The sequence below is a fragment of the Rattus rattus genome, chromosome 2, assembly GCF_011064425.1.
Source record: "Rattus rattus isolate New Zealand chromosome 2, Rrattus_CSIRO_v1, whole genome shotgun sequence".
Classification (NCBI taxonomy): domain Eukaryota; kingdom Metazoa; phylum Chordata; class Mammalia; order Rodentia; family Muridae; genus Rattus; species Rattus rattus.
This window is the reverse complement of record NC_046155.1, coordinates 2,076,082-2,101,724: the sequence shown is the minus strand read 5'-3', so window position 1 is coordinate 2,101,724 and position 25,643 is coordinate 2,076,082. Positions and strand designations below refer to the sequence as shown.

Genomic DNA, 25,643 nt, shown 5'->3' with positions numbered 1-25,643 from the left:
TTCCAGCTCAGGTGATCACTCGGGAAAGCTGCTGTAGCATTATGGGCCATGCGGCCAGCTCCACCTGAGATTCCTCACCTGAAACTGCTGACAACTTTTATAATGTGCGGGATGGGCCTTGCCAGCCCTGTGACTTTCTGAGCTTCCGAATCCTCAAGTTTCCCGAGACTTTTGAGCCTGGAGAGAGATTTCAATGAGGAAGAAGCAGCTACATAGCACTCACCCTGAAAGCCACTGCCAGATCAGGAAGCTGGCTGTTCTAGAAACTTCTCCAGCTGGTCTGAGTAGAGAAGGGGATGTAGGTCAGTTCCTTACACAATTGTTCGGGGAGCTAGAGAGCAGGTTCCACAGAAGCCACCGCTGGAGCTACTGCCTGGCCGGGCAAGCTCTCCTGTCTGCAGTGCTCTGAGATGGTGGGTGCTGCCAGTGTGTCCCCATGCCCACGAAGCCTACTGTTGCTAGAGAGCGCCGTGACACCTTTATGTCTAACTGAGAGCATCTCAGTAGTCATCCGGCTCCATCGCCAGAGTAGGGAGAGGACACCGAAAAAACAGTCTTTTCTCACAAATGCAAGAAGTGCGGTAAGCTGTAGTCCAAGATGAAGAGACTAGGCGTCAGAGCTGGGGAGGTGACTCAGTAAAGTACTGAGAGCCCCAGCAACCATGTAAAGCGAGGCCTCCTCTTCTCAGGGAGGGCGGGAGGCAAAGACGAGACAGTAAGAGCGTCTCCGGAAGTCGGTTTTTTTGTTTGTTTGGGTTTTGTTTTTCCAAAACAGTTTCTCTGTGTAGTCCTGGTTGTCCCGGAACTCACTTTGTAGACCAGGTTAGCATCAAACTACCTACTCGTTTCTCCCTCCCCAGTGCAGCGCTTAAAGGTGGGTGCTACCCCATCCCCCCCAGCATATTTGCAAGTAGTGTAGCTGAGTCAGCAAACCCTAAGTTCAGAGAGAGACCCTGCCTCAGAAAGGTGAAGTGCAGTCAGACACCCAGTGTCCACCTCTGGCACACTACACACATTCACACAGGACCACAGACACAAGCGCACACACAAAGGGACAGTTAGCCCATGAAATGATGAACCAACCCATGAACCTCTGTTTTATCCTCCACCCCTTCAGTGCTGGACACCAGATGAACACCCACCAAAACCAGTTATGTGTTCTGTGGCACAGGTCATATACCAATGACAAGCCCCAAGTTGTGGCCTGTGCATTCTGGCCAACAGGCTGTATATCAGGGTCTCCACAACCACGTGTCTAGGTTTGGTAGTTTCTAAGGGACACTCTACTTACTGTCACCTGCTTATTAGAAGAGAGATTACACTGCCTGCCAGCTTTGGTGGTCCATGCCTATAATCCTAACAGTTCAAAGCCAGCTAGTGCCTTCAGAGTGAGTCTGCCTTGACAAGCCAAAGTGTATTATTACAGGGAAGTAGAGAGAGTTCAGCTCCCATCACCCTCGTCCAAGAGCTCATGACCACGTGTGACAAGCTCCACGGGAACCCACACCCTTGTCTGGCCCCCACAGCTACCTGCTGTCATGCATACATTCCATGTAGAAACACACACAAACACACAGTTTAAGAAAGATTACAAAAGACACAGATAAATAACCAAATGGAAGGGACACATGGACAAAGTGTGTGGTGGGCAGTGCAGAGTTTCCTTGTCCTCTCTGGGATGCGATACCCTCCAGGCACCTCCAGAAACCTCCAGCTACCTGAACAGGGATTTTTAAGGAAGCCTCATCACGTAGGCATGATTGAATTCCTTACATTATTGGCACTTCTCTTCCTGAAGCATGGGAGGCGGAGCTAGGGCTCCAGACAGTTGTGGTCCACATAATCTGGGCTGGGATCCGGGCTCTGATCCTCGTAAGACAGCAGTGTGTGCTTTTAACCACCACGCCATCTCTCCGACACCCACCTTTTTTTTTTTTTTTTTTAAATTGTTTGGTTTTGTTTTTGAGACAGGGTTTCTCTGTGTAGTCCTAGCTGTCCTGGAACCTACTCTGTAGCCCAGGCTAGACTTGAACTCTGCCTCTGCCACTGCTGCCCAGGACAATGTCTTTTTTTGTTTGTTTGTTTGGTTTTTTTTTTTTTTCTTTTTTTGGAGCTGGGGACCGAACCCAGGGCCTTGCGCTTGCTAGGCAAGCGCTCTACCACTGAGCTAAATCCCCAACCCCAGGACAATGTCTTTTAAATGTTAAACCAGTTTATCAAACCTGGAATAAATCACACTTCATCATGTCATATACTTCTTGTGTGTGTGTGAATGTGTGCTTGTGTGTGTGCATGTGTGTGCACGTGTCTATATGTGTGTGTGTGTGCATGTGTGTCTATGTGTGCATGTGTGCCTCTGTGTGCACCTGTGTGTCTGTGTGCGTGCGTGGTTAGACTCCATTTGTCCACTCACTGTGTGCATGGTGCTGGTTTTTATGAGATAAGGCCTGTCCTTGAATCTATGGTTCTCTGACCTCATCCTCAAGTGCTGGGCTTACCAGCAGGCATTTGTGATGCGCACAGCTCAAATCTAGGGTCTTCTGATTGCTCTGCCAGCACTTTACTGCCAAGTTATAGCCCTGTCTCTTTCTTTGGCAAATTTCGTCATGGATCTCTGCAACTATGCTCATGACAGATACTGTTCTGTGGATTTTTAAAAAAAAACAATGTCCTTATTTGGTTTGGGTGAGGTGATGCAGGCCTAAGAGAATGGGTAGAGCAGTGGGCCCCTTACTTCTTTTTTTTTTTTTTTAAATATTTATTTATTTATTATATATACATCATACAACTTTCTGCCTGCATGTATTCCTGCATGCCAGAAGAGGGCACCAGATCTGATTATAGATGGTTGTGAGCCACCATGTGGTTGCTGGGAATTGAACTCAGGACCTCTGGAAGAGCAGACAGTGTTCTTAACCACTGAGCCATCCCTCCAGCCCGGGCCCCTTACTTCTAACTCCTGGAAGAGACTTGAGAGAATTGGTACACTTTGTACCCTAAATGCTTTCGTTAAGCTCACAAGTAAGATTAGATCAGGTCCTTTATGAACTGGAAGATTACAGGTTGCCACTGTCTGTGTACTGGTGTCCTCCACCCCAATTCATATATTGAGATGCCTTTTTCCTGAAGATTCTTATCCTGAAGAATGAATTTATTTTTCTCTCATAAAATTCATCCCAATCAAAACTTCCTGCCTCCACATCCTCTGTCCCCCAGTTCCAGTCCCTATTTCCGTCTCCCACCAAGAAAAGAGCAGGCCTACCACGGACATCACCCGAACTCCGTAAGACCAGGCACAAACTCTCACATTAAGGCTGGGTGAGGCAGCCCAGTAGTAAGAAAAGACTCCCAAAAGCTGGCAAAGTAATCAGACACACCCCCATTTCCACTGTCATGATTCCCCCTAAAACACCGAGCCTACAACCATAACATTTGCTGAGGACCTAGCACAGATCCATGCAGGCTCTGTGATTGGTCGCCTCATTAGTCTCAGTGCAATTTTCCTGGTTGTTCTTGAGGTGGGAGATACAAGTTTCTGACCTGGATCTTGGCACAGAGATCTTGAGGCATAGTGGCTATGAATCCCAGCAGACTAAAGCAAGATATCTGAGTTCAAGGTCAGCCTTGGACAAAACAAGTCCCAGATCCAGGCATGGTGGTGCCCACCTTTAATCTGGGCCACACCTTCTGCTGGAGACTTGTGTAAGGACATTGGAAGAAGGAAGAGTCGTCCTTCTTTTCCTGCTTGCATTTCCTCGCCAGCTCATCTGTTGGAATCTACTAGCCTTGTGGGACTGAGCAACTACTACATCCTTGGACCTCCCATTCACAGTTCTCCACAGCTGCCCATTGTTGGGAGTTGGACTACAGACTGTAAGTCATCAGCAAATTCCCTGACCATATAGCGACTGCCCATAAGTTCTGTGACTCTGAGAACCCTGACTAATGCCCTCGGGAAGCCCCATGAACCTGCCTCGTTGATTCCAAGGGTTGTATTCTCCCAGTGTCCTTCACCCTGCTGGCTCCCCACAGTTCTTCCTCTCCCTCTTCCTTGGGGTTCCCTGAGCTCTGAGGAGAGGGACCCGATGGTGACATCCAATCTGGGCCCTCCCTCTCTGCCTAACACCTGGCTGTGGGTATCTGCCTCTGCTCCTGTCAGCACTGGAGGCAGCCTCTCGGGTGATGACTGGTAGGCACTGATCTGTGAGCATAGCAGAGGATCATTAAGAGTCATCTCATCGTTTAGTTTGTTGATTTTATTTTTGATTTCTGTCCTGTCCTGTCCGGTTCTCTAGGCTATCTAGCTTCTGGTTTCCAGCCTACCAGGCAGGGTTGGGCATGGGCTCCCTCTTGTGGTGTGGGCCTCAAATCAGGCCAGTCATTAGTTGGCCTCTCCCAGAAGTTCTGTGCTACCATTGCCCCAGCACATGGCAAGTTTGATGCTTCCATGGCCCCTGGAAAACCATGTTGGTCTTCGGTGTCTGGGTGACTTCACTCTGGATGATTTCTGTAGTTCCATCCATTTAATTTGTCTGGTATTTGGTTGGTGTTTTCAAGACAGGGCTTCTCTGTGTAGCCCTAGCTGTCCTAGAACTTACTCTATAGATCATGTTGGCCTCAAACTCACTGAGATCTACCTGCCTCTGCCTCCTGAGTGCCAGGATTAAAGACATTTCCCAGCTCCCTGCACATTTACTCTCAATCTCTCTCTCTCTCTCTCTCTCTCTCTCTCTCTCTCTCTCTCTCTCTCTCTCCACACACACACACACACACACACACACACACACACACACACACACAGATCTTCACTTCCTCCAGATTATCAATTCTACTGCTGCTACCCAGACTCCAGCCTCTTAGGTCTTTCATCCAGGACAGCACTGACAGCTCTCCAGGAAACTGCAGGCTGACAGCACCAGAGTGGTGTTGCGGAAGGAGATGCTGAGCTTTGTGGAGTGACCAAGTCCTCTGCTTCCTCAGCATGCAGGGAGCAAGTGTCAGGTATTCTGGATCCTTTAATCAGGTCAATTGTGGGCCGATGAGAGAGAATGCCTATCTCTCTCATTTAATATTTTGTTTTTAATTATGTATGCATGTGTATGTGTGTGTGTGTGTGTGTGTGTGTGTGTGTGTGTGTGTGTGTGTGTGTGGTGTGTGTGTGTGTGTGTGTGTGTGTGTGTGTGTGTGTGTGTGTGTGTGTGTGTGTATATGTGTTGTGTGTGTGGTGTGTGTTTGGTGTGTGTGTATATGTGCTGTGTGTGTGTGGTGTGTGTTTGGTGTGTGTGTATGTGTGTGTGGTATGTGTGTGGTGTGTGTGTGTGTGTGTGTGTGTGTGTGTGTGTGTGATGTTGTGGTATGCTCCCATGCATGTACAGATGCCTGAGGATGCTAGAGGTGTTGGACTCCTTGGAGTTAGAGGAACAGGCATTGTGGCTGCCTATCATAGGTGCTAGGAACTGAACTCACGTCCTCTGAAAGGACAGTACACTCTCTTAGCTGCTGGACTCAAGAGTTCCAGTCTCAAAAACCAGGTGGATGGTTTCCATAGGAACGCCACCTGGGTTGAAATCTTGATCACCTACACACACTCACATAAAAATCTAACATGACTCTCTGATCAACATAAACAAGGAAAAAAACTGACAGAACAAAAACCATACCTCAAAAGCATAACTTGTGGATTCTTCGGCCAGGAGACTTACAACCAGAACCAATCTGAGGGAGACTTGGATGAAGAAAGTCTGGTTTTAACGCTGGTCCCATATACTGAGGAGACAACCACAGAATATCCTACGGAATTAAATGATTCGGAATTAAATGAATCGGAATTAAATGTTTCTTCAACCATAGACCACAAACCACCAGTCCATTCTCAGGTGAGGTATGAGGGAATCAAACATCCTGCAAGAATCATATTAGGCACCTGTCCTCCGCCCACCCTGCCTCCGATTAATGAGGTGTCCCGGAACACTCTGCGGGAGTGGTGTCGTTATCATAACTTAAGTACAGATGGCAAGAAAGTTGAGGTTTATTCAAGACTTTGGAGACATTCATATTCAAAACAAGAATGTTATATTCCCAACACACCTCTTGAGGCCAAAAACTGTATCCCAAGAAACCGAAGATGGTCTTCAGAGGAATTGGGCTTCCAAGCAGCTGCCAAAGTGAGAAGCAGGAGAATGGTGTAGTGGAAATTCTAACGTCAGCTCAGGGCTCCACATTCGCAGCCTGGGGAAGAATTGCTATGAGAGCTGCTCAGTCTATGTCTGTGAATCGTTGTCCTCTTCCCTCTTCTGTGGAGGCCTTTCTGCCAGAAACCGTTGGAGTCAGATGGTGTGTTGTCCATGGCAGGCAGTGCCCTGCAGATAGAAAAGGCTGGGTTCGCCTGCAATTTCATGCTGGTCTCACCTGGGTTCCAGATACTCCCCAAAGGATGAATTTTCTCTTCCTGTTACCAGCCTGTGTTATCCCAGAACCAGGAGTGGAAGGTAATTTGCTATGTCCTGAATGTGTTCACAGCAATAATAAGCTCATGAGAAACTTCAAAATGAGGAGCGGTAAAATGAGGAGCCATTCAAAGAAAAATGCCCCACCACCAAATATGCCACCTTAGACAATATCAAGATTTTATTTCGATCTGAAGGGAATGGAAGAAGCAAAGAAAAAACATTCTGTGTTCCCTCGAATGGCTAAAAATTCTGGACATCGGTCTTCAGAAGCCCCTCCTCCTATCTCTTCCAGCAGAATGGAGACTCTGCAGACAAATCAACATCCATTACTGTAATAACATTCTGCCGAATGCTAACATCTGTGGCATCTCCTCATGGTCTTGTGCTGGATTTGCTAAATGCTTAGCTATCTGAGAAATGATATTGTTTTAGTGGGTTTGTTTTGTTGTACTTTTTTAAATAGATTTTTATTGGGGGGTGTTGGGGAGCAGTTTCAAATTAGGAAAATAGAAAATACTTTTTATAGTTTCCCCCCCCCCCTTTATTAAGGCTTTATCATGTAACTCTAGCTGGCCTGGAATTTCTAGGTAGACCAGAAACTTGTCTTCCTAAGTGTTGGGATTTACGTGCTTGTACCACACTTCCTAGCCAGTACTAACTAGTCAATATATTATTGACTATAGTATAGAGTTCACTGGTTGTGCTAAACAATCTTTAACTGTTGACAAGTGTCTAGAGTGCCATAAATTTGAAATCATATAGTATGCTCCCTTTCAGATTGGCATTAGGAGTAGGCATGGGAGAAGTATCCATGTTCTCGATTGATTTTTCTCTTTAATGCTAAGATCCCATTGTCCAAGATGTGTCTTATGAATTGATGCCATACTGGTGGATACCTAGTTGTTTCATGACAGCGTCTCTCCCAGCACAGGCTGGCCTTGAATATATTTTTTTTAAAATGTATTACTTTTTTTTTTTTTTTTTTTTTTTTTTTTTTTTTTTTTGAGCTGGGGACCGAACCTAGGGGCCTTGTGCTTGCTAGGCAAGCGCCTACCACTGAGCTAAATCCCAGCCCCTACTTTTTAAAATGTATTTCCCACAGTGATCAAAAAAAAAAAAGCATAACTTGTGTGTGTGTGCACGCACGCATGCACAGGTTAAATGGCATACCTGTAATGTCTGAGATTTTTCTGGAAGTGCTAGTTAGGACAGTTAGAAAAGAAACTTCAGGGTGTAATAAGAGGCAAAATTATCATTCAAAAGGGAAAAGACTGATTCTGGGAAATCCAAGAACACAAAATGAAAATCATCAAAAGCAGCAAAAGAATTTGGCAGATAACCAGAGAAAATTAATGTATCAACAACAACAACAACAACAACAACAACAGTGTTACTCTAGAGAAGGGTCTGCACATTTCCTCTGATGGGCTCATCGAGCCCACCGCCGGCTTCTGCAAACGCTGTTTTACTGGAACACGGCTATGCGCGCTCACTCATTTGTGACTGGGTTTTTCTTTGCTTTGTTTGGTTTGTTTGTTTTGTCCAGACAGGATTTCCTCCTGTGTGGCCCTGACTGAACTTACACCCTTTAAAAACTATTATATTTTTTATATATATAATATTATAGTATATATATATATATATATATATATATATATATACATATATAGTTTTTAGAGTATGCTCGCTGGTGTTTATGTCTGTCTGTGTGAGGGTGTCGGAAGCCCTGGAACTGGCGTTCCCGACAGGTGTGCACTGTCATGTGGTTGCTGGGAACTGAACTTCAGTCTCTAGAGGAGCAGCCAGTTCTCTTTACCACCAAACCATCTCTCTAGTCCCCCCACCTCCAACCTTCAACTCTTCACCCTCCTGCCTCTACTTTTCTTAGTGCTTGTATTACAGGCTTACACCACCACATCTTGCCTGTTTTATTTTTGACCAAAAACTAAAACAGCCCTTCCTATAAATTAACCAGCTGCTGCCCACCAACTCCTTTAGTTGGCCAAACTAAGTATACACTGTTGCACTATGGTGGATCTTAGTAAGGGTGTTGGAAAGGGTTTTTGAGGGGCTGGAGAGATGGCCTAGTTGTTGAGAACACTTGCTGTTCTTGCAAGTTCAGTTCGCAGCACCCACGATGGGCAGCTCACAGCCACTGAGTTCCAGCTCTAAGCAGCCCTATGTCTTTTTCTGGTCTCTCAGTGCACCCCACATGCACATAAAAAGGAAATCTTTTTTTTTTTTTTTTTTTTTTTGTTTTTTTTTTTAGAGCTGGGGACCGAACCCAGGGCCTTGCGCTTCCTAGGTAAGCGCTCTACCCCTGAGCTAAATCCCCAGCCCCCAAAAAAGGAAATCTTAAAAGGCTCATGGTAGGGTTGGGATTTAGCTCAGTGGTAGAGCGCTTGCCTCAGCAAGCTTGCAAGGCCCTGGTTCAGTCCCCAGTTCCAAAAAAAAAAAAAAAACCAAAACCAACCAACCAAACAAACAAACAAAGGCTCATGGTATTTGTATTTGTTTAGTGATTTAGGGAAGGATTTAAGGAAGCAGGGCTTATGTCTGAGTTGGAATGCCTTCCGGCAGGGGATTTTTTTTTTTTTTTTTTTTTTTTTTTTTTTTGAGCTGGGGACCAACCCAGGGCCTTGTGCTTGCTAGGCAAGCGCTCTACCTGAGCTAAATCCCCAACCCCAAAGCAGGGGATTTCTGATAATTATTTATTTATTTATTTATTTATTTTTGAGATAGGGTCTTACCATATAGCTCTGCCTGTCTGGGAACTCATTAGGTGGATTGAGCTGGCCTTGAACTCACAGAGATCTGCTTGCCTCTGCCTCTCAAGTGTTGGGACTAAAGGCGTGTGCCCCTATGTGCCCCTATGCCTGGCTGTTTTAGTTTTCTTATGTATAAATGGTGAGTAAGTGCACTGCATGCCTACCAGGTGTCTGAGGAGGCCAGAAGAGGACCTCAAATCCCCTGGAACTGGAAATACAGATGGTTGTGAGCTACCATGTGGGGGCTGGCATCAAACTCAGGCCTCTGAGCCTTCTCACGAGGCCCTGTGAGAGAATGTCTCAACAACTCCTAACTGAGCAGGGGACCAGATGCAAGTGAATGCTGTGGTTAGTAAAGAGGCATCACCCACTGTCACTAGAAAGAGAGGCCTGCTTTTGTTTGTGATTTGGACACTGCTCATATGGGGCCAGTGTTCAAGTATGACTGAGGAATGGGTCTATTTGTGTTTGTCCTCTGAAAACCAGAAAGTGGCTTTATCCAGTGTTGATATTTGGTGAACTTATATATGCTGGACTGAATAGCGGTGCTGTTATCGAAAATGTACAAGTGTAATAAAGCAAACTCCTTACTATTTGAAAGACAAGAGCCAAGAAAATGAAGATTACTAGAAACAGTAAATATCACTCTTGGGTTTCTGGGTAAACCACTAAAATTTAAACTTAACGTTTGTATAGAGTACTTGACTGTGTGGCAAGGCTTCTCTTTTAGGTCTATAATGCACTGGACCAACATTTCTAGTTTTATTTTGTTTTGGGAACAAAATAGACAATACGTATCAATGTTGGGGGTCTGAACCAATAAAAAGTGTAGAAGAGGTGAAAGCATGTTAAAAAGCAACAGACGAGACGATGTGGAGAATCTGACTACAGGAGGCCGGCAAGCTAGCTCGCCAGGAGGAGGTGCTGGTGCCCATCTTGACAATCTGACTTTGAGAAGCCAGAACCTGCATGGTGGAAGGGGAAAAGCTTCATAGTGCTCCATGACACACACCTCCCCCAAAGAAAGACAGCCGAGCATGGCAGTGTGCACCTTTATGACCAGCACTTGGGAGGCAGAAGCAGGCAGATCTTGAGGCCAGCCTGGTCTACAGAGTGAGTTCCAGGACAGCCAGGGCCACACAGAGAATCCATGTTTCCAAAACCAAAAATAAAACAGCAACAAAACAACAACAAAATCAAAAGAAACTGTAATACAAAAAGTGTTCTTTCCAGCAAGAACCACTATACATATACAAAGCTATGCAGGACAAGTCTCAGGGAAAAATGCATTGAGAAAGAAATGTATTGATGGCCACTATTTTAAAAACAAATAACCTGGTCTGGGATTTAAGTGTTTTTCTAGCACAAAGATATCTTGGCTATCAGGAGCCAGCAAATACCACAAAGTCACACTACACAACAAACCTCACAAAATAGATTTATTGGGGAGAAAAATAAAATAGCAGCTGCCTCTGAACAGGAAGAGTGTGGGGCAAGGGAAGGCTTTTTAGGGTTTGTAGAGCATATGCAGTGAGTTAGTGGGGCATGTGCAGTGTGAGCTGGTGTAGAGCATGTGCAGTGTGAGCTGGTGTAGAGCATGTGCAGTGTGAGCTGGTGTAGAGCATGTGCAGTGTGAGCTGGTGTAGAGCATGTGCAGTGTGAGCTGGTGTAGAGCATGTGCAGTGTGAGCTGGTGTAGAGCATGTGCAGTGTGAGCTGGTGTAGAGCATGTGCAGTGTGAGCTGGTGTAGAGCATGTGCAGTGTGAGCTGGTGTAGAGCATGTGCAGTGTGAGCTGGTGTAGAGCATGTGCAGTGTGAGCTGGTGGGGCACATGCAGTGTGAGCTGGTGGGGCACATGCAGTGTGAGCTGGTGGGGCACGTGCAGTGTGAGCTGGTGTAGAGCATGTGCAGTGTGAGCTGGTGGGGCATGTGCAATGAGCACAGCTGGAAGTGCTGATTGGTGTTTTGGCAGGTAACACTGAGTCCTGGGGGGTGGGATTTTCCAAGTCTTGGGGCTCATAGACAGTCCAGAGGCGAGGTGCTCTTTCCTTGGCCCATTTTCCCTATATTCCTATTTACCATTGGTAACTAAAATTAGGGGTTGAGGAAGAGGCTGACAACATTAAACTACTTCCTGCTGTATAGGGAGGGGGTGGGCACCGAAGTCCATGGGCAAACCTGATCTTCATGGGCAGGTATACACTCAGGAGTCTCAGGCGTCTAGTTCTGTAGCCAGGGGCTGATAATCTGTAATAACAACTGATTAAAGGTCTTTTAAAAAATCTTTTGAATTTGTTGAAGAAATGCAGGCAAGAAGTTTGTAAGACAGGGCACAATTAATAGGACTAGGGAAAGGAGGAGAAAGCAGGTGGCAAAGGTGTATCCAGCTCCATACTGGATAACCAAGGAGCCGCCGGCCAGAGGCGTTGAGCTGTCTGTTTCTGGAGATCTGTCTGGCCTTATTGGACGTCTTTCACTGTACTCCATAGGTTGACATAGAAGCAACTTTTCTCCCTGAAGAGGTGAAGGCCACCCATGTCTGCTGTTAGTAAATCTAAGCCTCATTGACTTTGTAGCACCTCAGTGGTGACAAGTCGTTGTAAAAATATAAAAAACGAGAGGGTATCTTTTATTCCCCACTTGATTGGGTACCATAGTGCCCCAAGATATCTGCTAGATATCTTAAGTGTCAGTCAGTAAAGCCTCTCACCCTAACCCCATTTCAAGGCAGCCAGGGCCACACAGAAAAACCCTGTGTCAAAAAAAAAAAAAAAAAAACCACCCAAATTTAAAATATATATATATATATATATACATGGTGAGTGGCAGAAAGCCAGAAGAAACAAACAATTCATACATAGCTTAGCAGAGTCAAGTCAGCAGCTCGAGTCACATCAGAAGCTTGTGAGAGCAGCTGAGTCCCTTTGATAGTGGAAGGGTGCGGCTAAGAGACAGTATTTGGTCTACTGAGTGTGGTTCAGGCTAGACAAACCCACTGACACTTATGAGATGTTTTGGCAATGGGTGTAAGGAGGTACTTGTGTGAGGGGCCAAGGGCTGCCTCATTTAGGGGGCAAGAAGGGAGAAAGGGGGTTCAAGAACAAAAGAAACCAGCCACTTCTAGGAAGGACAGAAATTCTGTCCTTGGTGGTGGTGACTGGATTAGGCATTTTCTATCTGGAGTAATGGACTGAGAAGTAGATAGCTGGACCTTAGAGGGTAAGACTCTATATCCCTGGCCAGCCAGTTTAGTGGAGGTTCAGCTTAGCTAATTTGTAGGGACAGGGCTGGAGAGATGGCTCAGCGCTTAAGCGCACCGACTGCTCTTCCAGAGGTCCTGAGTTCAATTCCCAGCAACCACATGGTGGCTCACAACCATCTGTAATGGGATCTGATGCCCTCCTCTGGTGTGTCTGAGGACAGTGACAGAGTGACAGTATACTCACATACATACATAAAATAAATAGAGAGAGAGAGAGAGAGAGAGAGAGAGAGAGAGATGCTTGGACATAGGGAATCTCTTTCTGTTTCCCTGTTCACAAACACTAGTGGTAAAGGCCCTGAATCATATGGATCTAAGGTGCCATCAGGTGGTTATCTAAATTTTATCACAAAAGCAAATAAATTTGAGGCCCTTCAGGTCGGGTGCCAGGCAAAGAGGCTGGAAGTTTTAGGCATTAGGTATGGACGCCATTTTTCCCGAGGATGGGGGTCAGGTCCCAGAAGCCTAGAGTGGAGGATACGCCCAGGACTCAGAGAGGACCAAAGAGGACCAAGCCACTTAGCCATTTGCTGGATCATCACTGAGATCCACTCGCTCTATTTTAGAACAGGCAGCCATGTTGGGCCTTAAGCTTAAATTACTCAGACTTCTCAGCGACTGCCCCAACATCTGGCCAGGGGCTTACAACAGGAAAAAGTCCAAATAAGGTAACCCTCTCTCCCTTGAGGGTTACCTTAATATCCCATACCATAAGCTGAACCAATCCTGGTGAAGATGATCCAATTGCAACTGGAAAACCCCTAACTGGCTTTCAAGGGGGCCTGTGAGCTTCCCTCTGGGTCACCATTTTGCTTGGATGAGGCCTGCATGCTGGCTGTTTCTGCAGAGTATACATTCGCTGTCTTTTCATACTACCTGAGTCTGGGGTTTTCCTTCAGCGAGTCTCATACTTTACAATCATCATGCTTAATAGAGGGCAAGGCTGACTGCCAGAGGACTGGTGCCTGGTTACCAGGGCTTTCCAGGAGGCCTGAAGGTTTGCCAGAAGGCAATGAAAAAAAGGATCATGAATGAGGTCTCATCCACTGGAAAATGCAGGAACAGGATCCCCTAGGATCATAAAAACACTGAAGAGATCGATGGCTCAGTGGTCACTGAGTGCTCTTCCAGAGGTCTTGAGTTCAAATCTCAGCCCCACACAGTGACTCACAATCATCTTTAACCAAGGTATCTAATACCCTTTTCTGGAACCTGTGTGATGCATAGACAGACATGCAGGTAAGATACCCATACATAGAAAATAAAAATAAAAAATAAATTGTGGGGCTGGAGAGATGGCTTAGTAGTTAAGAGCATCAGTTACTTTCCCAGAGGACCTGGGTTCAATTCCCAGAACCCACATGACAGCTCACAACTGTCTGTAACTCTAGTTCCAGGGAATCCAACACCCTTCTACAGACATATATGCATATTAATGAACATAAATTTAAAAATCATTTTTTAAAAGTCATAAGGGGGGGTTGGGGATTTAGCTCAGTGGTAGAGCACTTGCCTAGGAAGCACAAGGCCCTGGGTTCAGTCCCCAGCTCCGAAAAAAAGAACCAAAAAAAAAAAAAAGTCATAAGGAACAGGGAACCTGTGCTTTTCAGGAAAGCTCTGAGGTGGCGGTAGAAAGGGACTGGGGATGAAAGAGTTGCAGTAACCCAGTTGGAGCTAAAGAAGCTGCAGCAGGAGGGGGAGTGTCAGTGAAGAGGGCCAGCCATAGCTGTGAAGACCTGGCTGGGGGTACCTCTACCTCCAAGAATACCAGAGGGGTGCTGGATGCCCAACAATCATTTCCTCAGACTCAGGGAAGCATTCACTCGGACCAAAGGGAGAACTTACTGAATTGCCACTGTTGGATGAGATGCCAAGTGATTGGTAAACCAGAAGGTGAATCTCTTATAGGTAGACTGGAGATAGGGTCCCAGTGGGGCTCTGACCTTGAGAGGGAGACAGGCACAGGCCTATCTGAGCCACAAAAACAAGTAGTTTTCCAACACAATTATATCTTGGCTATCAGGAACCAAGGAATATCATAAAGTCACACCACACAACAAACTTCACACAAGAGGTTTACTGGGGAATAACATAGCATAACCGCTACCTCTGAAAAGGAAGAGAGACATTAGAGGGCTGGGCAGTGGGAAGGCTTTTATAGGGTTTTAAAAACATGTTCAGAGAGCTGGTGGAGCATGTGCAGTGTGAGCTGGTGGACCATGTGCAGTGTGCTGGTGGAGCATGTGCAGTGAACTGGTGGAGCGTGTACAGTGTGAGCTGGTGTAGAGCATGTGCAGTGTGAGCTGGTGTAGAGCATGTGCAGTGTGAGCTGGTGGAGCATGTGCAGTGTGAGCTGGTGTAGAGCATGTGTAGTGTGAGCTGGTGGGGCATGTGCAGTGTGAGCTGGTGGAGCATGTGCAGTGTGAGCTGGTGGAGCATGTGCAGTGTGAGCTGGTGTAGAGCATGTGCATCGTGAGCTGGTGGAGCATGTGCAGTGTGAGCTGGTGGAGCACATGCAGTGTGAGCTGGTGTAGAGCATGTGCAGTGTGAGCTGGTGGGGCATGTGAAGTGTGAGCTGGTGGAGCATGTGCAATGTGAGCTGGTGGGGCATGTGCAGTGTGAGCTGGTGTAGAGCATGTGCAGTGTGAGCTGGTGGAGCATGTGCAGTGTGAGCTGGTGGGGCATGTGCAGTGTGAGCTGGTGTAGAGCATGTGTAGTGTGAGCTGGTGTGGAGCATGTGCAGTGTGCTAGTGAAAAAATACAACCCAGCTGGAAGTACTGCTTGAAGACCAACTTTGAAACATTGTTTTCTGTCAAAGGGGCTGGGATTTCCAAGTCTTAGGGCATGGAGACAGGCCAGGGGCAGGGTGTTTCCCTTGAGTTTTGAGCAGCTAGGCCCTGCCCTCAAGACTTCTCTTGTCATTATGTCCAGCACCACTGGAAGGTAGTCAGACCCTGTCTTACAGATTAAAAACCAAAACAACAAAACCCATCCAAAGGGGTTGGGGATTTAGCTCAGTGGTAGAGCGCTTGCCTAGCAAGCACAAGGCCCTGGTTCGGTCCCCAGCTCCGAAAAAAAAAAAAAAAAAAAAAAAAAAACAAAAAAAACATCCAAGATCAAGCCACAATCCCTGAGCTTGCCCCAATATCAGGTCACAAAATCCCTCATTCTCAGACCACTTGGGATAGTTCTGCCCCACCTCCAAAAACCGTACATAAAGCCTGCCTCCTGCTCAGTTCTTTGCTGCTTCTCCTCTGAGCAGAGATAGCCACCTTCCCTCCCATGTCTTTCCCAATAACTCTCCTGTGTGAGGTTTGTTGTGTAGTGTGACTTTGTGGTATTTTTTGGTTCCCAACTGCCAGGATCCTTTCTCCCCAGAGCTGTACCTCTTGCACTGGTCTTAGAAGTTAGGGGCCGGGTGTTCCTTTTTTGGTTCTTCTCCCCTACAGGATGGTAGTTCTAGAGCACGCACTTAATATGCGCAATACGTTGAATCCAATCCTCCTCATCATCAAAAATAGTTTATCAGGCAACCTTTATAAATAGGACTCTTCTAGCAGTCCGTTTAGTTTTTTTTTTTTTTTCAAACAAGACCCATAAGAATATTAGAACTGGGAGGCATGGTGGCGCAAGCTAAACCCCAGGACCGGGGAAGTGGAGATACAAGGATGAGATCACACTTCTAAAGACTTCATCACAGGAAGAAGTATCCTTACAGAGAGCAGCAGAGAAAAAGACTACGATTCCCATAAGGCTCTGCATCTAGTGTGCTCGGTCTCCCGACAGGCCCTGCGCGCCTCACCCGCCAGCTTTTGCCTGAACCTACAAGCATCCGAGATGAAGAACCCGGAGGAAGCTGAGGACGGTAAACAGCGTATTCACGTGCGCCCTGGCTCACTGCGTGGCGCCGCACCAGCTAAGCTGCACCTCCTGCCTTGTGACGTTCTGGTCAGCCGGCCCGCCCCGGTTGAACGCTTCTTCACGCCCGCCGTCCGCCACGGTGCAGACGGTGAGTCCGGGCAGGCCCCGTGTCTCTCGGGCTTCGTGGTCTGCGGGAGAGGCCGCCGATACATTCTCCGGGGGCCAGGCCGGTCTTATGGCTTTGCATGTCCCTCCTGCAGGACTGCAGGTGTCGTTTCGCGGTCGTGGCCTGCGGGGCGAAGATGTAGCTGTGCCGCCTGGGTTTGCGGGATTCGTGATGGTGACAGAGGAGATGGGAGAGGGGCTGATAGGGAAGCTGAACTTCTCAGGGGACGCGGAGCACAAAGCGGACGAGGCACAGGAGCCGCTGGAGCGGGACTTTGTGAGCAGAGGGAGATGGTAGGTTTGGGGTGAGGGCAATAGCTGCCGTCCCTATTCTGAACCCAGCTTTTTCCAGGACCGCTTTATCGGAGCCACCGGCAGCTTCAGCCACTTCACCTTGTGGGGTCTGGAAACGGTCCCTGGTCCAGATGCCAAAGTGCATAGGGCCCTAGGTTGGCCCAGCCTTGCTGCAGCGGTACGTATACTCATGGGCTCTTTTCCCCTCAAGCTTGGTCGGACTTACCACTAGCTTTGAATCGTGTCTCTAGTATTTGGGGTTCTAGGGGCAAATAAGCACCACGGGGATCATGGTTCCAGAGGTCCAGACTAGGGACTGGTGGGAGGCATTCCCCACTTTTCTCTTAGAAGGGGCTGTCACCCTGAGCAGCTGGGTTCCCACCCAACTGTTGTGTATTATAAATCACAAAGCAGAAGTGACTCCTGTTGCAGATTCACGCACAGGTGCCAGAGGACTGAGAGCCAGAGCATGAAAATGAAAGTCACAGAGCCCTTCACACCACTTTGGAGCCACTGTTTCTATCCCAATAAATGAGATCTTCACAACACCTGAGTCTGGGCACCTTACCACCCTGAAGCTGGCATTGCATGGCACCCAGTCTGGCAAGAACTCCTGATCGCTCTGCCTATAAAAACAATTTATTTCTGGGGGCAGGGGGGCCAGAACTTTGCAACCAGCGCCCACCCCACCCTCCAGCTCCTCCTTTACAAAAGAAATTTTTACAGTCACCAGTCCTGTACAGATGCTCCCCACCCGCCTTAGTGTACACAGCTGCCTGGGTCCCCCTGGTCCCTGTGTTCAGAGCGGACCTGAGCCAACAAGCCAGCTATCCTTGGAGTCGGCCTAGACCTGAGCTCGCCTTGGTACTGGCCACTAGTTGGCCCCTCCTAGGCCTCTTCTTCTTTTGGGTCTGTCCTTTGGCCTGTCTCCCTTTGCATGACTCTTCGAAGCTCGAATGGGATACGACAGGATGACAGCCGTGTTCGGCTGGCTTTCGCGGTGTTGCAGTGAGAGTGTGTGTCACCACTTTCCTCTCTTGCTCCAGTCTTTGGGAGTGAAGTGCAGACACTTGGAGTCAATTCGAAGGAGCCGCTTGAGCATAGCCCGCTCATGCCCATCCACGATGTCTTCTGACAGAGTGAGGATATACTGGCCCTGAGCAAAAGACAGACCCAGCTCATGGTCAGTCGCAGAGCCTGCATCCCGGTACCCCTCACCTACCCCCTAAGCACGCCTCCTGACCTTGTAGTAATTGATGAGATTGAGATACTGCAGTGTGGAGATGACATCTTCTTTCTTGATACTAGTGATTTCACTGATCTCACTGGGGAGGGGGAGGGCGAAAGTTAAGTCCCCGAGGGTATTCATCTGTCCCCAGAAACCCCAGGGACAGACAGGCCATACCACAAACCCCCAGGTGGACATTTGGGCTCACTTGATGGTGATCTGTGGTCTCTCCCCACTCTCTGACTTCAGCCCCATCAGGATCTCCAAGATGGTTTGGGACCAGTAACTTCGGTAGGATAGAAGGCCAAGATCTGACAGGGGTTTCTCAGGAGTTCCTGTCTTCCCTTCTACTTTCGAGAGTTCATAGCCTAAAGCAACGAATGGAGCACAAGAGGAGGAGTAAATGGTGTGTGTACACAGCAGCATGTAAGAGGGACTGTGGAGCTGGGCTGCCTGGCTGCCCGTCTCGCACTTACTCTTGTTGATGGATCAGCAGCTTCCCTGCCGGCTGTGTAGGGAGCCAAAGGCAGCTAGAACAGCAGCTATGACTGGTACTTGTCAGCCAGTGGAAGCTGATGGATGGAGTGCTATGTTCTCCACTGCCCTGCCAGCCTGTGTCTGGGTGTATGGTGGTAGTGAGGGAGCCCTTTGTGGTTTGAGGCCATGGGGACCTTTTCAGTGTCACCAGTTTAACTAGCTGTGATCCTGGGCATGTCAGCTGCTCTCAGCAGAATGGGCTGGGTGCTTAAAGACATAATAGGAAAGGGCCTCCTCAGAGCCAGGCACCTGACCCTTAGTGGCCCTTTCCCTTGCTGGTGTGGCTTGTGTCTGAGACTGTTAGGCCCTGCAGAGCTGACAACGCTTTGTCAGGGCTCTGGGGATGTCCCTATTAGTTTGGAGACACCCTTCCTTACTCTTGGCTATACAGGCCTCATGACGCTCCCCACACTTGCTGCTCCTAGCTACATCTCTCTTGGTTGTCCCGTCCTCTTTGCTCAAGCACCCGTGGACAAAAAGGGCGGGAGAGGCTAGTGTCTGGAAAGCAGCAGCCCAGAAGGGGAGACAGCTACTGGATCCCCACAGTAAGCACTCCCATGAATCCCCAGGATGCCATATTTACGTCTATAGTCAGGAGCCCTGTTCAATGATTGCTCCCACCATTTTATCAATTTGTTGGCATTTCTGTGTCCTACTAGGCAAAAGTAGGTACATCTCCTCGTTTGCCCTTTGAGTTTCCTCTCGCCTGCTCTAATCAGTGAGGTACTCCAAACAGACCCGACTCTGAACAAGTTAGACACCTGTGTTTTCACCAGCAGAAAAGCGAAAGCTTCTTCCCTGACTCCTGAGCCAGAGAACGGTTCAATGAACGGAACAAGACTGGGTGGACTAACAGCAGGAAACAATGAGACTGCAGAGTTAAGAGTCCGTGTCCTCAAAAGGGGCCTGAGCCTGCTTGGGTTTTAAAAGGCTAGCCTTACAAAGAAGAAGGACAGGAAGGAGTCTGTCTTTTAGTGGCTGTATACCTTTTTGAACCAACTGCCTGCAAGGCTCGCTTGGGGCATGCCTAGTAACAGAACCACTGGTCCTTGACCAGACTTTTTAGGTTGCTTAGAGCTCCAGATGAGAACACACGATTCCAATTTGGGAAACACTGGGTGGCTTGTAGGCCTTTAGCCAAAGAGAAGTAGATGCTGGGAACTTATTCCAGGAAACAGGGCAGTCAACTGAGGAAAGGCCTTGGTGGAGTATCCCTTTATTTCTGGCAGCTCTCCTGGTGACTGGTTTGTCTGCGTGTAAAACGCAGCAAAGGAACACCCACATAGGCCTGGCCTGCCAGCCTACCAGACACTGGATCAGGCAACCATACTCACTGAACTCAATAAGAAGCTTTCCATAGCCCCGGCGCTGATAAGGTGGCAGAGTCAAAATGCAGGCAACATTGTAATCTTCTGTGGACTCCTTTTCCTGGAAAAAGTAGGTGGGTTAAAGAAGGCCAGGCTCAGGGCAGGGCTGAGGGACAGCCTTTGTGAGTGCTGACCTTGGAGAAGTAGCCCACGATGTGGAAGCCCTTGCAGTCATATTCCGTCATTACATAGAAAAGGAAGGGGTCTGTGTCATAGTACAATGTCTTGTGGTCGAGGAAACACTTGGCCAGAAGACACAGGTTTTGTGAGTAACTCTATAAAGGAAAAGACCTCACAGTCAATACTCTGGGATACTGTTTTTAAAGAGTTAATTTACTATGCCACATGTGACTGCAGATGTGCCTGTACACAACATGCACACGCATGGGAGTCCATTCCCCTTCCACCATAGGTAAACTCGGGTGGCCAGGCTTGTGTGACAAGCCCTTCCATCCACTGAGCCATCTCAAGGGCTCTGAGGAGCACTTCTTCCTGCTGTTCCAGTTGAGAGGGTTGAACTTCCCTCCCAGGACCCTGGCCCATCCCACCAGTCAGATTAGCACCACTGCTTAGAAGCACTACTTAAGTGACCAGGAGCCTACAAACTAACGTCCAACTGCCTGCCCTGCCCCTGGTGAGCTGTAGAGCTTCCACATCCCCAGCAAAGCCTGCCCTGGGCCTGCATTGCCTTCTTTTCCACTTAACGTTTCCAAGCCAGGAATGGTGGTATATGCCTGTAATCTCCACTCTTAGGAGGCAGAGGGAGATATAAGTTTGAAGTCAGTCAGCTAGGGATACATAGTGAGTTATTAAGTTTCCAAATGGACTAGTCATCAGGAGAGTCGTTCTACCCATGTGGCTGTAGGTGTCAGAACCTGAACGCTCTAGCTGGTGACCCTTCCTGGGAACTGGTCTGCAATTCTGTGGAGGTTTAAGGAACTGCCAGCCTTAGGGATTTTTCCCTACAACTCTGGACTGGTTGTCTTATCACATGTGACTTCTAGAGGAATTTCAGACAGCTTTGCAACTGCTGGTCATCTACCCGAACACCACACTTAATACACAACAATGTGGAACTTTGTATTTTCCTCTTGAAGAAGTAGCTCCTCTTCAAGGTGAGCTCCCAAACCAATCCAGAAATCTGCCTCTCTCTCCATCCATACCCTGGAGGCCTTAAAAAGTGTGTATTTCAAGGACCTCCATACTTGTCACTTAAAGAAACCCAAACCTGTTCTTCCCTGATCTTGTTCCTGACACCTGACCTTTGACCTTGCCTCACCACCTCTCCCTTTCTTTCCTTTTCTTTTTTTTGGTTCTTTTTTTCGGAGCTGGGGACCGAATCTCCCTTTCTTTTTACTTTTTGCATGCACTGTCCTGGTACATCAGTGGCTGCATCTCTGAACCCAACTGCTTACAACTGTCTAAATATGTTCTCTTTGCTATGTCCAAGCTCACAGGTTAACCTGCAAACTGTTTCAAAACAGATCTGACTCTAGCCCTGGCTGGCGTACAACTCCCCATAGACCAGCAGAGACCTGCCTGCCTCTGCTTCCTGAGTGCTAGGAATAAAGGATGTACCAGCACACCCAACCAAACTCGGCTTTAGAAAGGATCATACTGTGTAGTTCAGACTGGCTCTGAATGTCAGCTCCTAGCATCAGCTTGCTGAATGCTGGGCCACACTGTTCTTTAACTGCCTCCAATTTTACACTTAACCTTTGCTGTCTTACAGGGTTTTTGTTTGTTTGTTTGTTTGTTTTTTGTTTTGTTTTGTTTGTCTTACAGGTTTTTGCTTTGGTTCCCTGAGATAGGTCTTTCTTATTTTATAGCTCAGGTTGGCTTGGAACTCATATCAGACTAATCTTGAACTTAAGAGTTTTCTGAGTGCTGGAATTCTAGGCATACACACCTCCAAGCTCTGATGACAGCTTCCTCTGAACTCTGCTAACCCAGCCTTTGTTTCCGATACTCCTCACACTGGGATCTGAATAGCTGGTATGTCTGCTTCTGCCATGGACAGTGACCTCTCCGGGAAGAGAATGTATCTAAATGCCAGTGTTCTGTGCATTGCCCTGCTCTACGTCAGGCATTCAATAAAAACAGTGAACTAATCTATAGCCAGAGTGGTCAACTGTTCTGAGCAGGAAAAGGTTGTTCATATGATGTATTCTAGCCCCATGCACAAGCCACTGACCTTGTTTTTCCGCCCATCAATCTCAAAAAAGGAGATGGTGCCCTTGCGGTAAATTTCATTGCCTGGAGGGTGCCGAAGATCACATTTGGTCTAAGGACAAAAGGAGGATCAGGTGGGGACTGGTGAGGGTACACTGGGTAGGCAGCCTCCCAAGACCCTTCATACCAAGTGGCGCTGCAGACACTTGAGGCTACGGCCATATTTGAGGCAAAATTCGCACAGGTAGAGGACAGGTAGCGTGGTAAGCTCTTGAGGGTATGGGGAGAAGTACCACGGCTTGAGGCGGTGCCGGCCAAGCTCAATACACTCAATGTTCTTCATCCGGGTGACAATGTCGTCGTGGCTCCGGTCAGACACCAAACTGCCAGTCATGCGTGGTGCTGACGGTATTCCATCTGAGCTGTCCTGAGAATCCTGCCCAGGGCAAATGGAAAATACCAGATAATAGCAGGTAAGCAGAATATGGCTCACAACACTGCCGTAGGTTTCTTCCTTCAAGTCTACCATCAACTAAGGGGCAAGCATCATAATCTCCACTTTCCAAAATAAACCAAGAACCAGAAATTGGTAGTATGGTTAAAAAAAAAAAACAGCCCAATGCTTCATCTGCTTGGCTCCCAACCAACACTCTCACTGCCTAACTAACACCTTGTTTGCTTTAAATTGGTCACTGAATGAACTCTCCATGCCCAAGTCCACTCCCTGTTTCCCAGCTTCCCTCTTCCTCTGCTCCTCGATACCCACCTCATCAGTGCCCAGGCAATTAGATTTCCGCTTCCGTCCTGGCTGTGCTGCCACTGCCCTACGGGCTGATCCATTCTGTGGATGACAGAAGAAAAAGGGTGACCATGAGATGATCCTGGAGGAGGATGCTAGACAGAAGAGGGGGAAAGACCAGACGAGCTGCTGGGTGGCTTAGTGGTTAAGAATCCCGCTCTTCCAGAGGTCATGGGTTCCTTTCCCAGCACCCACATGGGGCTCACACAACTCTAGTTCAGTGCATCCAATGCCCTCTTCTGGCCATTGCACCAGGCATGCAAGTAGAACACATGACTATCACAGACAAAACCTTCATACATGTAAAAAGACTGGAAGACTCACCTGGGGGAAAACTGAAGCTGGGGCTGTCTCGCTGGGCACTGGAGTTGCTGGTGAAACCACCTCCACCTTCCGTTTCTGCAGAGAGAAACCAGGAAAGGTGGGTCAGAAGGTAGAGAAGGTGGGACCTGAGAAGAAAGCAAGGTCCCTGGAATTGCTGAGGGTACCGTTGAGCGGTGGTTGGGTTGCAGGCAGGAGCTGGAGGAGAGCGGCTGGTCAGGCTCGCCACCTGGAATGGCCTCCCGCTCCTTGGGCAGGTTGAAGCGGAGTGTGATCTGGACCGGGATTGGCAAGGTCTTCCCGCTGGCCTGGGCGGAGGCCGGCTGTAGAGATAGGTCCAGGGTCTTCCTCTGGGGTGGGGATGGTGGTGGGATGGCGAAGGGGAGGATGGGCCCCTCAGCATGGAGTGATCAAATCCCACCCTCTGCCTTCTCTAAAGCAAGGCAATACTGGACTCTGGAAGCTACACCTGCAATTTGGTCCCCATCCTTTGCAAGCTGAAGCCATGGCAAAAGAATGCTGCCTCCTGCCCATTCAGGAACCCCTGAGGCCAAGAGATGCAAGAAGGAAGAGGCAGGAGAGAAAAGATGAAATGGGGGACCTACTCACCACCTCTCTTTCGGGAGAGCCGGGGCGGGACCCAGGAAGTCCGTTCTTGGTAGGTGTCTTGGCTTCTTTCTTGGGAAATTGGATCTTCTTTAAGTCCAGCCGCTCGTGAGTCACCCATTCATCCAGACGTTTGTTGACTGCAGCAGTGAAAATGGCTCAGGAGGGATGCCAGAGGCTGCCCTCAACCCTATCCAGCAACCCACTTTTCCAGGCCCAGAACTCACAATCAATGTAATGGACATAGAAAAGCTTCCGGCCACTGATGTCCTTCACGCTCAGGATCTCAGCCAGGGCTAAGGGAACAACACAGACAGGGGGTCTTAATCAAGGCAGATCATGAGACTCCACCCTTCGACCTGAATTCCACCTCCAGGCTGGATGTCTACGTCCTAGCACTTAGAAGGGCTAGTTCAAGACCCCTTTAGTCACCAAGTGACACCTCTCTCCAAGCCCCGCCCGGATCATCTCCGTACGTCCAAAAGTCACGCCCCTCCTTCCGATTATCTGCGACCGCCCCAGGATTGCAGAAGCCCCTCCCCCTCCCGTGTGATCGTTGACTCCCTCCCGCCCCTCGCCCTCAGGTTCCTTGGACCCGCCCCCCGACGTCACTCACGCCACTCATCTTCGTTGTCCTGGTTGCGCCGCAGCACGGGCAGGCGGCAGCCCTCGATTATCTCCCCCTGGGGAGACAGCGCGGCGCCAGGGTCGGCTACTGGGGGGCCTCGGGCTCTACCCACCTCCCCTGGCTCCCTCCGCCCCGCCCCGGGCACCGGACTCACCACCTCCGCCATCTTCCCTCCCTCCACTGCCACTTCCGGCCCCTCTGGGAAACGTCACTTCCGGAGCTGAGTGCTCTATAGGCCCGAGCCCCTCGAAGCTGCTTGAGAGGAAAACACTTGAGAGTCACTGCCAGCTGGTTGGTAGTAAAAAGCGGGCCCGGTTGAGGAATGGAACAACAGGGCGTTGTAAGCCTGAGGCCAAGTACTAAATGGAATCACTACTATTCGCACAGCGATTGGAGGAACGCCGAGTCTGTCACGTGACGCCCACCGGGTGCGACGCCGGTCACTCAGATCAAGTGTTTATGCTTTGTCTGGCCGCAGTGTTCTGGCGAGCCTCATAGTGGCAGTGTGAGGTGTCACCCTGAGTAAGAGGCTAAGGAGTTGGGTTTTGGACCCCGGGGAATCAGTAGAACCGAAGGAATTTAAAAATCTAGCCAGGTGTCTGTATATTATTGCACAGGCTTGGGGACTTAGCAAGATTTTTTAGTTCTTAATATTGGATTTTTATTTTTAAAATAGTATATATGTGGCTCTATAAATGGAAAGGTTCAAAATTCCAGTAGTCATTCAGTCAACGAGAGTGGATGTCTCAGTTGGTCTTCATTGTACATCAGAATCCCAAAGAAGATAATGACAGTGAAGGAGTGGACTTGCCAATGAGAGTGAGAACAGACAGGCAAAGAGTAAAAGCAGCTTGGCGGTAGTGGCAGAGACAGGCGATTCTCTGAGTTGAGGCCAGCCTAGTCTACAGAGTCAGTTCCAGGACAGGCAGGGCTACACAGAGAGACCCTGCTCCGGGGGGTGGTAGGGAGAAAAAGCTTCATGTCTTTACATTAGTTTCCACCAGAAGGTGTATCTTCTGACTTTGAGTAACAAGAATAAAGGTGTGTTCTCCCACCTCAAAGATCTGGATTACAAGTGGGTCTTCCACCAAGCAGTCTTCCAGCACGGGGGAGGCAGAGGCAGGCAGATCTCTTGAGTTCGAGGCTAGCCTGGTCTACAGAGAAAATTCCAAAACAACCAGGGCT

The 25,643-nt window shown here is 48.4% G+C and overlaps 3 protein-coding genes across 6 annotated transcripts; 2 read left to right on the top strand and 1 right to left on the bottom strand.

The window, feature by feature from the left end:
- The first annotated feature begins 4,182 nt into the window (after positions 1–4,182).
- Positions 4,183–6,613, top strand: LOC116894779 (developmental pluripotency-associated protein 2-like). The gene is given in 3 exon segments (XM_032896432.1): positions 4,183–4,189; positions 5,647–6,096; positions 6,099–6,613. Coding segments are annotated over 3 exon segments (972 nt in total).
- A 9,653-nt stretch (positions 6,614–16,266) lies between these two features.
- Positions 16,267–18,071, top strand: Rnaseh2c (ribonuclease H2 subunit C). Its single transcript, XM_032891179.1, has 4 exons — positions 16,267–16,489; positions 16,602–16,783; positions 16,859–16,978; positions 17,233–18,071. Exons 1-4 carry the CDS (start codon positions 16,318–16,320, stop codon positions 17,257–17,259), a joined length of 501 nt encoding a protein of 166 aa, XP_032747070.1. The 5' UTR covers positions 16,267–16,317; the 3' UTR covers positions 17,260–18,071.
- Positions 17,422–24,673, bottom strand: Kat5 (lysine acetyltransferase 5). 4 transcript variants are annotated; one of them, XM_032891142.1, is made up of 14 exons: positions 24,613–24,673; positions 24,447–24,513; positions 24,058–24,126; positions 23,834–23,970; positions 23,392–23,547; positions 23,228–23,302; positions 22,871–22,945; positions 22,292–22,540; positions 22,127–22,216; positions 20,067–20,207; positions 19,900–19,993; positions 18,237–18,396; positions 18,044–18,125; positions 17,422–17,956 (listed from the first exon to the last, which is right to left on the bottom strand). In XM_032891142.1, the coding sequence occupies exons 1-14, from the start codon at positions 24,622–24,624 to the stop codon at positions 17,822–17,824; spliced, it is 1,542 nt and encodes a 513-aa protein (XP_032747033.1). In that variant the 5' UTR covers positions 24,625–24,673; the 3' UTR covers positions 17,422–17,821. The 4 variants fall into 4 exon arrangements, with proteins under 4 accessions (XP_032747033.1, XP_032747036.1, XP_032747032.1 ...); XM_032891145.1 differs by lacking the exon at positions 23,392–23,547 and having other exon boundaries at positions 24,613–24,667; XM_032891141.1 differs by having other exon boundaries at positions 24,447–24,624.
- Between the last annotated feature and the right edge of the window lie 970 nt (positions 24,674–25,643).

Coding starts and splice junctions, on each gene's coding strand:
- Kat5 (XM_032891141.1), bottom strand. CDS start 24,624: ATGGCGGAGGTGGTGAGTCCGGTGCCCGGGGCGGGGCGGAGGGAGCCA. Junction 23,303..23,391: donor AACCCAACCACCGCTCAACG/GTACCCTCAGCA, acceptor TTCTCTCTGCAG/AAACGGAAGGTGGAGGTGGT. Junction 18,126..18,236: donor AGACCACAGATCACCATCAA/GTGAGCCCAAAT, acceptor CCCCCTCCCCAG/TGAGATCAGTGAAATCACTA.
- Rnaseh2c (XM_032891179.1), top strand. CDS start 16,318: ATGAAGAACCCGGAGGAAGCTGAGGACGGTAAACAGCGTATTCACGTG. Junction 16,490..16,601: donor CGTCCGCCACGGTGCAGACG/GTGAGTCCGGGC, acceptor TCCCTCCTGCAG/GACTGCAGGTGTCGTTTCGC. Junction 16,784..16,858: donor AGCCGCTGGAGCGGGACTTT/GTGAGCAGAGGG, acceptor AGCTTTTTCCAG/GACCGCTTTATCGGAGCCAC.